The sequence below is a fragment of the Lissotriton helveticus genome, chromosome 3_1 (assembly GCF_964261635.1).
Source record: "Lissotriton helveticus chromosome 3_1, aLisHel1.1, whole genome shotgun sequence".
Classification (NCBI taxonomy): domain Eukaryota; kingdom Metazoa; phylum Chordata; class Amphibia; order Caudata; family Salamandridae; genus Lissotriton; species Lissotriton helveticus.
Window position 1 is genome coordinate 2,077,715,410 of NC_136061.1, and position 12,043 is coordinate 2,077,727,452.

Sequence of the window (12,043 nt, forward strand, 5' to 3'; positions counted from 1 at the left end):
CGTCAGGCCCGCAGCCCTGATGGACTGGACTGTCTGCTGCATAATCTGCTGGGAAGGTTGTCTCTGCCTATTAGTTGGAGCTATGCAGTAGTCCGTAAATTTCTGGAACTAGTGCGGAAATTCTTTGGGAGGGGTTAACAGCTCCAAAGAACAAGCTGTAGTACTGCTGTCTTCAAGGGCTCCAAAGCGGAGTCCGTTATGTTATCTGAAGAGGCGAGACCCATCAGAAGGACATGTCCATCAATGAATCCTGTACATCGGTGGACCTCATCTAGGTATATCTATGAAGGAGAACACTGTCACCAACTGCCCTACAAACATAGTCCATGGTCGCCAAACCAGAACGGGTAGCATACGTCGCTCATGTATTGCCATAGAGGCTGCTAGATCCTCTGGGACTGAAGAGAAGCTCCCACTAGACATGTTCCAAGGGGCATGTGTCTCTCGGCCCAACCGAGAGACTGCATTTCAGGATTGCAATGCCAATCGGGCAGAGGAAAACATAGATTTCCAAAAGGCATCCATAATTTTGAATTATCTGCCTAGAGGATCGGTTGGAAGTGAGTTATGGTTCACCATACTAGAAAAGGCATGTAAAAGACTCTGAAGTAGTGCACCTGGTGAGAAAACCCGAATCACGAGGCGCTGCTTTACAACATCTGGCCACCTACTAGTTAAGAGGCAGGAAAAAACGTGGGTTGTGGTAAACAACAAGCTAACCACAAGATATGTATTACATTTACAATGAAATAAATCAGGCCTAATTTATGTGAAAACAGTGCACATTATAATAGTTTACTCATGGAATTGCTAACAACACTTGGTCTTGTGATATGAAATTATTTATCTTTATTCAATTGTATATACTTTATAATTTCATCACATATATCAAATATATACTTCTTTTTTATATTTTTTGAAAAATATTTTTGCATATAAATGTCAAGACGCACAAATTGTTTTTCACAAACATACACAGACCAATATTATACAAAATTATGTTTCTATTACAAACCTAAAGGAGGGGTTAATAGGCAGTTTAAAGGCTGGCGGTCGATGAAAAAAAGAGAAACACGACGCGCGTTTCGGCGTTAAAGCCTTCGTCAGGTGAACCCGTCTCAACTTTCTCTATTGTTCGTCCTGGACCTCACATTCAATGGTCCTTCTTATCATCCTCTCCATCATCATCCTCATCAGCCTCATCCTCATCCTCACCATCCTCACCCTCACCCTCACCCTCACCATCCTCATCCTCATCCTCATCATCATCATCATCATCCTCAGAGTCAGAGCCAAAGAGATAATGGAGTCTTTACTGATAGCTACCACATGGAAGAGGCACAGGATTAGTATCAGAGTGCAGGGCAACAGGTTGCACATTTGTAAAATAATACTGCGAAATTGGTAAAACTCAAGAAAATGTGTTTTCAAGATCCGACACGGACGTTCATGCCAGATCAACAAGGGCTCCAGTGCTGGGATCTTGGGGACAGAGTGAAAGCCTGCACTGGAGTGAGTATGGGCAAGGTAAGGGGGCCCTGAAAGGAGTGATGATGGTGGGAGAGGCCAGTCAGCGGTAGCCCAACTGAAGGCCCTTGCAGTTCTGCAGGTTCTGAAGGCAAGCCAGAGGAAGCCGGAAGCAAATTGAAAATTTTCAACATGGCCTCATTTAAGACCTCCATCTGCTAAGGAGTCAACAACGACCCAAAAAACTCGGGTCGCTTTGGGACGAATTGAGGCACAGGCTTCATGGGCGGTGATCTCAAAGGAGTGTGAGTGATACCTTGACACCTACTCGCTTTTCTGTTTTGAGTCAAAGTTACCACATGGGGCTGAGTCCCACTTCAATTTTTTAAGCTTGCGCTTGGACTTCGACTGTTCTGAGGATTTCGAGCAGGGTCATCTGAACAGCCCCATGGCTGTGCCCGTGACTTTGAGCGCAATCAGTGCGAAGGTGACAACTTTTCTTGTTTTCGCGTACATAGAACTACGGCTCCTGCTCTCGATTCACCTACAGGTGTGTTAGGATGCATTCATTTTCATTACACAACTTCAAGTCGTATCTGGCACACCTCATGCGGCTCCATGACTGTCATCAGTTTCATGTACTTGAAGAATGCATAGAGTGAATTCTGCGATTTTTGGTGGGAACATTTTTCATAAAACACAGTGGAAATATTTTGGATTTGTTAAAAGAAAGGGCAAAGTCAAGAGAGGAGCTCCAGATCCACGTCGAAAAGCACAGAAGGAAAGAAGGAAATGCTGTCAGCAAGTGAGGGAGGCGCTTAGATGCGGCTCCAATCTGTAGGTTCCAGGGCAGTATAGAGCCAGTATGGAGCCAAACAAAGCCTCCTACTAGCACTCAGGAACCCTACTACAAAATTATCTGCATTCAGTCTAGCGCCTGGCGGATATTCAAAAGTGAGAAAACACACAACAACTACATATATATGTGTGTGTGTGTGTGTGTATATATTTATATAAATATATATAGACACCTATATACACACATATACACACATGCATGCACACAGACACACACAAAAGAAGAGATAACATGTTTAGGTGCTATTAGTGCACAAAATGCAGTGGTGTCAAACTCACATTTGACAGGGAAATATGGAAAACTTTTCATGGTATCCTGTGAAATATAGATTTTAATAGCATAATGACAGCCCCTAAAGGGACTCTGTAAAGCTTTATCACGGTCATTGTGCACGGAGGACAATAACCTGGATGCGACTACGTTAGTGGCGAAATAGGCAACTGTACCTCATAAAGCATAAACCTGACATCAGCCTGTTGACTGAGGCATCGTCGCAAACTGCCCAGAATTTCCAAACAGAAGGCCTCGTTAGCAGCAGAGTTGTATCTCATGTGAACATCGACCTGCACCTAAGAGAAGGATGAAACAAACATAAACACACATTCAAAACTAGTTACTGAGCAAGTCGAATAAAAGGAATTGTCATATTTGTCAATTATAGCTCAGAAAGGTTGGGAACCGAAGTCATTTATGATTGGTATTTTGTTTGTGTTGCAATGATAATTAAACTACTCATGAAGATTTTGACCATGGGTGAACATTACCAAGACAATCTCTCAAATTTAAATTAGTTCAGCTCATAAACTATATGAAATTACCTTATGCTGAAACGTCATTTTCTTAAATCTATTTATTACATTTATTAGAGTTTTGTAACATGCTAAGGTTATCATCTTAGTCAGTACTTAGCTAAAGGCCTATATGAGCAGTTCCAATTTCAGGATTTTTCTGAAGCACAGATGTGTGGAACCTTCACCAGGAGCCAACGGAGAGCTTTCAAAATTGGTTTTGCCTTGTCTTGTTTTCTAAATGTGAGACATATTACGGCATTCTTTGCATCTCTCTGCTAGTTAATACGAAGACCAGTGTATTTTGATGTTAAACCATTACAAAGTATTTGAATAGGATTGGGGAGCCCCTTCTAATAACGTTAAAAAAAATCTATTTCCAGAATACTTGGCTGAAGTGCAGAAGGCTCAGATGGGCACGGTGATCATCACAGAAGTCTGCTGCCAGCATCAGCTGAATGGTGCTGTTAAGCATTCTTAGGTGCTTGTACTTTCTGCCAATTACAAAAGCATAAGAGGTTCACTGTACTGTAACCCACCAGGGCTATATGTATGTATTAAAGGCAAGGGGAGGTCAATAGTTATTTTCTTCGAATGACGTTAAAAATAAACAACAAAAAAGATCTGCGAGAGAGAGAGAGAGAGAGAGAGAGAGAGAGAGAGAGAGAGAGAGAGACGAAAGGAATGCCCTATTCACACGACCGAAGTCTCTTCCTCAAGGTTTCAACAGATTATTTCTTAGGCTAATGCATGCAAACATTTTTTTGGGCAACCCTGTACTGCATAAGGCTTGCAGTACCTGAATCATAACTATTTCTCTACCAGTAATTAGCATAAAGCAATCTTCATGTAGAGCAACCCCACAAAAAGTGAAATATACCTCACTCCCTTGTATTGTACTACAACATTTATATAGCAGTAACTAGCCATATGAGGGGTGGTGACGCGCTTGCCTACACTGGTAACATGCTAAACCGCTTAGGTTGTGTAGTTGGAAGTGTGTTCTTTGTTTTGAATCATGGACAGAAAGTGTTTGAATCTTCCGTGAGGACCACTGAGGTCAGGTTATCATTGTTTGGCATGCAGTGCTGAACAGTGTGATGGGTGAACAAATGTGACGGACAGGCGCGCAGTTTATGGTTTTCAGTTAGCTACCTCTGCAGGTCCATCTATAGTATTTCTTATGTTCATAGTCCACTTAGCTGGTTACTAGACTCGGTTGTCCATTCTCAGGTATTCTATTCAAATGTATGGTCCTGAGCAAACATAGGTTAAAGGGGGAAATGGTGGAGAGATCTGACTCCGGCAGTGTGCACAACAAACACAAAAACTGGATCACTCAATGACCACATCCTCTCATATTCAGCATATTTCATCAGCTCTGTAAAAGAAATAGATTTGAATTGCAAGACACCGTAGTTACCCGCGCTGCCCATTCCTCAAAGCATACATCAAGCGTGCAACATCCATTGGGCTAAAAGGGCTTCAGCCTCCCTATCATGTAGCCTTGGCTACTGCAGCTTTAAGGACACACACCGTTCTTTAGCTGATATGTGGAAAACTGTGCTGGAGATTGGGCCTCAGAAATGGATTCGTCTAAAGTATTTAGCAGTTCATTCAGTGATTAAAAATATGGGAACTGTGATCCTGAGTGCAATAAGGTAGGTTCAGAAGTGGGGCTAGAGACATGGCTAAAAGGACAAAATACTTTTCAACTATTTTGTTGGCCTTTAACCTTCAGGTAAAAAAATTGAAATTAGTATGCAATATCCAAATTAAGGGAATGATGGGCAATGCATTCTATTATGTTATGAAAGTTCAAATGGTTAATGCAATCACTGCACATCTTTGTGTGTGTAATCAGACAGGCACAGAACTGAATACTGGTTGGAGCACTAGGGAATAGTGAGGTGTATTTACAGTGCTATGAGCTCGCACCTGGCTACTGAAACCATTGCGAACGTGTACGTCAATAATTTAAAATGGTATTACACACAAAAGAACAATAGCCTGCCGCAAAAAGTATGAAAATATTTAGGCCCTCATGATGATTCAGGTATATCTGAATTTCCACCTGGAATTCCACTCTGCGTGACTGTAAGGTGGTTGGTTTTTCAACAGCTGTTTTTTCTGAGTGTCATAGAACTAGACCATATTTTATTGTGCAGCAACTATACAAGCTAAAATTGTATGAGGTTTTAGTTGTCAAAGCAGCCAAGCCTCACTTTTCAGTTTTTTTCTTGCCAAGGGCAAACATGCAAGGCTACCCCTGCCAGAAATAACCTTCCCCTTCTCTTCCCTAGTCTACCACCTCCACCTTAAGCGTCCACCCCCATCCAGTGGTCGCTTCATATAATTACCACCTACTCAGAGCAGATAAACATATGCAAGAAACCGCACGTAATTGGGAAGGCTGTGCGGTATTACAGATTGATTTCACATGGACATTCCCCATTTCATGAGGTTTAACTTTCAATTACACATTACTGGGATTGATTTATCATTCAGTAAAAGTAAATTTGCACGTAGGTTTACTGTGTGGTAAACACACCCCAGTACCATGCAACTAGTAATGAGTGCTTCAGTGTTTAAAATAAAACAAATGCATTAAAAATGAACAAGTTACTTACTGTCGGTAACCCTCTCTCTAATGGATAACTCTATTTAACCGCAGATTCCTTATCCTTAGAATATCTCCAGATGCCAGCCTGGATCCAGAAGATTTTTTAGCATAGCCCCTGAGCTCCAGTAGGGGGCATTGAGCGGCTCCACAACAACCTTCTACTGCCGCAGAGTAACTGTTATAGCATCACCCAAGTGCGCTGATGTCAGTTTCTTTCTCTACACTGTCCTTGTCCTCAGACACGGAGCCCAAACACTAATTAACTGTGCAGATCTCTTCTTTGGGACCTTTTTAGATGGAAAAGAGGCCATCCCACAGAACTGGGAGGTGGGTAAAGAATCTGTGGTTACAGTATCCACCAGAAAGAGCGTAATCAAAGGTAAGTAACCTGTGCATCTAATGGCTACTTCTAACCACAGATTCCTCATAATTAGAACAGATATCAAACCAGTGCTTCCCCAAGGCACGCTGCATGCCAACACTGTGGTAGCCACCTTGGCCCTGGAGGAAGAGGCCCTCCATCCTTCTGGAGGCTGCTTCATGGCCAACACTTAACAGATATTAATGCAGACGACTAATAACATGGACAAAGTCCTTTTCTGCACAGCCTTTCTTGTCCCATATAACCCCACAAAATGCATGAGAAGAGAAGTATCCTGAAGTATTTTGCGGAAGGTTGAGCATACTGAAGGGTTTCACGCAAAAATATGAGTGATGTCTGAGCAACACCCTTTGCCTCAAAGTTAGAAGGGTGCCTTTAGCCTTGCGCACAGAGTTAAAGAAGGAATTGCATAAACTATGTTAGCAAGGAGTATTTGCACCCGTGGTGTGTCTGAACTGGGCTGCTACCATTGTCTTAACACGCAAACCTAATGAGTCACTTCGCATGTGCGTGAACTTACGCGATCTCAATGAACAAATATGGATTAATCAGCACCCCATTCCCAATATCATGGAAATGGCATCCTTGAAGGGGGGCAACATTTTTAGTTTGCTTGTTATGACTTTGGCGTACCATCAAATTAATTTGCATCCTAGTTCCAGACATCTAACATCTGTAATAACTCTGGAGGACCTATTCCGATTCAAGCGTATGCTATTTAGCTTGGTAGCGGCCTCCGCCATATTTCAGAGTGTTGTAGAACGTTTGTTTAGGGCCTACTAGCCATCACATTCCAGGACAATGTTCTAGTGTTTGGCAGGGATCAAGAACAACATGACAAGACAGTGTGTCAGGCTTTGTCCATATTGAGAGAAAGGGGTTGACACTCTGTGTGAAGTGCAAATTCTACTCGCTCAGCATTGATTATTTAGGATACAAGCTATCTGCAAATGGTGTAGAACCCAAGTCAAATTATATAAAGGCAATCGATGATTTCAGACCTCCGGGAAACAAGGATCAATGTCGATCTTTCTTAGACCTGATTGAATTTCTCACTAGGTCCGTCCCAAAATGCACAGAAAAGACATACAATATGAGGAATGTACCTAAAATGAATGGGATCTTTGTATGGAGTGCGGTGTGCAATCAAGAGTTCAAACTAATTAAAAAGGAGGTAATGCATGCCATACCCTTGAAACCATTTGAAACTCAAGAAGAGACGAAAGCATGATCATGACTGATGATAGCCAAATGGGGCTAGGTGTTGTTCTCAATCAAAGTAAAGTTTGAGGGGGGCTGAATCATCTTATTCTGTAATTGAGAGAGAGGCTTTAGCATGTTGGTGGGGCATTGTTCATTTTAAAATGTACTTATGTGCACAAGTTTCACTTTACGAGTTAATCACAAGCCTTTAGTATAACTTTTTACTACCAAAGGTATTGAATGTGCTACACCTAGAATTGCCAACTGGCAGTATAGGTCTCAGGAATATGATTATCGGGTGGAGTATGTACCTGGAGCTAAAAATGTGTCGGCATATTGCATGTCTCGCCTTCCTCAGTGTGATCAGAATGAGAATTGTGAAACCTTAGACGATGTTGAGGTGAAGGAGAATCTAGTGTGTGCTGACAAACATCATTGTGATGCCATATCTGAGAGGGAATGGGTTATTGCATGTGATCTAGACAAGCAAATGAAGGAAGCAAGAGAGGTTATTCTTCAAGGATGGTCTTTATGCAAATTAAATGGGAAGAAGAGCTATGCGTACAAGCATGTCTTTGAAGAGTTGTCTTTTGTTATAGGTCTTTTGTTCCAGTCAAATATGCTAATAGTGCCTGAAAGAATAAAGAACAGAATCATGGTTTTGTCTCATGAGGGGCACATAGAAATGCAGGAGATGAAGGTATGTGAGATTTTTTTGCGGCCAGGACTGGACAGTAGTGTAGAGCACTATGTGAGAGATTGTATTAATTGTGCTATTAGTGATAAATCACAAGTCACTGTTTCTAGTGCGGTGGAAGCAATATAAGTGCCAAATAAAGCTTGAAGCAAATTGGTTATCGATATCCTTGGTTCCACGGTTCTTTCTGATGGGGTGTAGGAGTACGGAATTATTGTCGTGGATTTTTAGAGCTGTTGGCCAGAAGTTAAATTTGTGAAAATTCCTAACAGTTCAAATGTCATTGAGTTTTTGGATAAGGAAGGTATTCCTGAGAAGACTTTGTCAGACAATGGCTGTCAACTTACATCTCTGCACTTCTGAGTTTTTACGTTTTTTGGGAATTAAGCATACTAAGACTTCACTATATTATCCCAGGCGTAATGGTCTCGTTGAGCAGTTCAACAGACTTATCAAGGACAAAATACAGTTAGTCAGCGGGTTGAATTGTAGGGTGGAATTAAGAAAGTTATTGTGGGCTGTAAGCACCACTCCTAACACGAACACAGGTGTGTCACCCTTTGTGTTATTGAGAGGAAGGGTTCCTGCGTACAAAATGATAAGACAGTGAATGGGGAATTTGCTATTTCCAAGCACATAATGGATGATGTGGGTAGGATAAGAGTAGAATCTCAGGATAGGTATGTGGGTGAGCACAGATGGAAGTCTCAGGTGATTGCAGGAGTTTATTTGAGAATTAAGATTCCCAGGATTGTGGCCAAGTGTGAGTCCAATTCTAGGCACCCAAGAAAGTGGTGGAGATGAGGAAGAGTGCTGTGAAACTGGAAGATGAAAAGTGGTGGAAACAGATAAGGTTACTTTAACTCACAATGTTGGAAGGGAAAATGTTGATGGTGGGAGTAAGAAGTGTGGAAAAGGTAAGGTTGAGAAGTCTGATGGAAAAATGAAGGAAAGTACGGACTGGAGAGTGTTCACCAAAAAAATGAATCTGGCAAACAAATTACAGGATTTTATTCTTAAATAAGTTGGTCCTTGAGTTACCATTATGTACAATCTTGTAGTTAATTTATTTTCATCTGTTTTAGCTTTTTTTTGTTCTTATGTTTAACTGTAATTATTTCTTGTTATGTTATAAGGGGAAGGATGTGTTGAGGTCTCCCATCTAGCCTTGGAAGGTGTCCGTATCCATATCGAGGGAATGTTGAGGAGTAGGATGTCAGTTGGAAGAGGCGCATGGGAGGTGAAGGCTGTACATTTGTCCTGCTGCCTGAACTATTTTAAATAAATAATATGTGTTTACCGACTTGCATTTTTGTGGGCAGTTGGTCCTGTGAAAGCAAAAAGGCAAGAAGGCCGGAAGTAACTCTTAACAGTTGCCAATACAAGGCCTTTCCTGGGCAAAAGACAGAGCAAGCAACAATACATCTGACAGGTTGGCCTGCAACAGGTCCGTATTCCAGGTGCCACACCAAGCCACAAACTTGTCCATAAAATCCGGTGAAAAGAACTTTGTAGAAGGAGGCCTGGCAGAAAGGATGATATACACTACTTTGGGAGTGAGAATGAAAGTAGTCTACTGCCACCAATCAGTCTCCAAGCATGAAGGTGTAGATTACGTAGTACAGGGTGCAAGACCCAGCTGCTGCTGCAACATAGGATGCTCCTGATCCGAATATAGAGGCTCATGACCAGAACTCATACCACACTCTCCTCGCTGAATCCGAAACCACTAGGATGACTTGAGCCTGGTTGTTCCTGATGTCCTACAGAACTAAGGGGAGGTAGCGGCACGAAAACATATAGGGAACCCATGCTCCACTCTGGGTAGAATGCGTCTCTTAGAGACAGCCTTCTGGGCAACTCCACTGTGCAAAAGTGGTAAATTGCACATTCTCGGCAGTGGTGAAGATATTGAGCCAGGATTCTTTCCAAAGCATTGGGTGCAACTGCCATTTGTGATCAGCTAGGCGTTCCCAGTTACGTTTCTAGAGCTGGCATCTAAAAATCTTGCCAGGTGGTGTAATACCAGAGAAATGCCCTGACAAGTCAGTCAGTTCCAGAGGGGCAAAGCCTCATGCACATATCCGAGAACCCCACCCTGCAATACCACATGGCAGTAGTACTGTCCATGAGGAGCTGAACCAGACTATTCTTCATGGATGGCAGGAAGGTTTTCCAAACTAAACAAATGCCCCACAACTGCAACAGGTTGATCTGGAGGCAGTCTCTGCCATAGACCAATCTTCTAATCTACAACTTCCCCAGCTTACCTTGTCAACCCAGCATTGATGTGTCTGTCACCACCATCAGCTCTGGGTGGGGCAGGGAGGGGACCGTTGCAGGTCCAATTACGGTCGAGCAGTCATCACTGCAGTTCTTTTGCAGCCTACTGCAAAGCTAGGACTGAATTTGACAGGTTCCATTGGTGTTGGTCCCACTGAGACATCTGATTCAACTGTAGAGCCCACATATGCCACCCGGAATGGTCAAGGACCAAGATACAGGAGGCCAGTAGTGTAAGAAGCCTCAGCGCCACCCTTGCCAAGAACCAGAACCAAGTCTGAAACATCTGGATAACAGCCAGATTGTCCTGTACTATAGGATCGGGAGAGAAGACCCAAAAATGCACTGTATCCAGGGTGCATGAAAGGACCTCTTTGCCAAGGAGTCAGGGGTGACTTCAGAACATTGATAGTAAACCTAAACAATTTCAGGAGGTTCTCTGTCATCAAGAAGATTTGTCACAGAAATCTGCTTGTGACACCCTACAAGGTTTAAACTTTGTGATTTTAAGGGGGGACATGTTCCCTAGCCCACTAGAAAACAATTTTAGAAAAAGAACTTGTCAACTAATGATGAAAAAGTTAAGAGCTAGCAACAGTTCAGCATACAAAGGCACAAAAAGAAAGTAACTGAAGTCAGCATGCTTTAGTAATGCTTATGTGCGGCTTATGTGCGGCTCCAGCTGTCATTTTCAAGATAGAATAGGGTTGACACTGAGTCACACAACATCACCTACCGGCTTGCAGTCGCTATGCTGAAAAATCTTCCAGATCCAATCTGGTGCCTTCTAAAGGTCAGGAATCTACAGATGGAAGTATCCATCAGAAATATATTTATATTAAAACGCAATCAGACAGCTGTAGTGCAAATCTTTTTTAATAGGTTTCCATTAAAACGATGCACTCCAGAACTAAGATAACAGTCTAATTTTACCTCTCAAAACAAATAAATCTTTGTCACCATCTAGTCTCAAATGCTGCCCATCTATTAAAGCTATATGCTGGCTCCCAGTAGCTTACTGATTTGTTGATTAATCAAATTCAAACATACACATTTCTTTAAGTTATAAGGCAACCTGGCAAAAAGGCTTATTTCTTGTGTCTTGGTGTGCTTCTTCCTTGGTTTCAGAGAGCAGGAGAACCCTTCCTTTCCCTTATTGCGAGAGGCATGGAAAGGTCGGCATTATCCATTTTAGACAATGGGAACGTTTATTGTAGCATTTTAAAAAATTGGGAATGTCGTTTCCAATAGATTTCGCCCACTTTAATCACTGAGGTCAACCAAAAGCCATTTACAGGTAAAGAAGCTTTATTTTTTCATTGCTTCTTGCACCTCATGGTGTTGCATTCTCTCAGTCCAATCTGTCCACTGGCAAGATGCTCATAAAAGACATGGATCCAAACAGGATGTGTGGAATTCCATGTAGAATTATGTTCCACACAATTAAGAGAGATCTGGGTTTTCTGCACAAAGATTTACTGGGTGCAGGAACAACTAACGCGATTTTGTAGAAAAATGCAGAAGGTAAAATCACTGTGGTAAAAAGCCACATTATAGCCCTTCCATAACCTCTATCACAAGGGGAGCATTACATGCTCCTTCAACCCAAAGAACATTCTCCACTACTTTCTTTACCCTACTCCACCCACACCTTACAACAGCCCCTTATACACTTTTACCAGCAGCTTAAAGACGGATTGAACTCATACACTTCTGTCCATCAAGTTAATGCATAAGCAAC

The 12,043-nt window shown here is 42.1% G+C and overlaps 1 protein-coding gene across 1 annotated transcript in view; it reads right to left on the reverse strand.

Annotated features, from left to right (window-relative positions):
* FANCI (FA complementation group I) overlaps nt 1-12,043 on the reverse strand; it is a 765,095-nt gene that overhangs the window by 436,548 nt on the left and 316,504 nt on the right. The window contains exon 18 of the mRNA XM_078683200.1: nt 2,773-2,895. Within this exon, the coding sequence (XP_078539326.1) occupies nt 2,773-2,895 (123 nt within the window). The remainder of the gene's footprint in view (nt 1-2,772; nt 2,896-12,043) is intronic.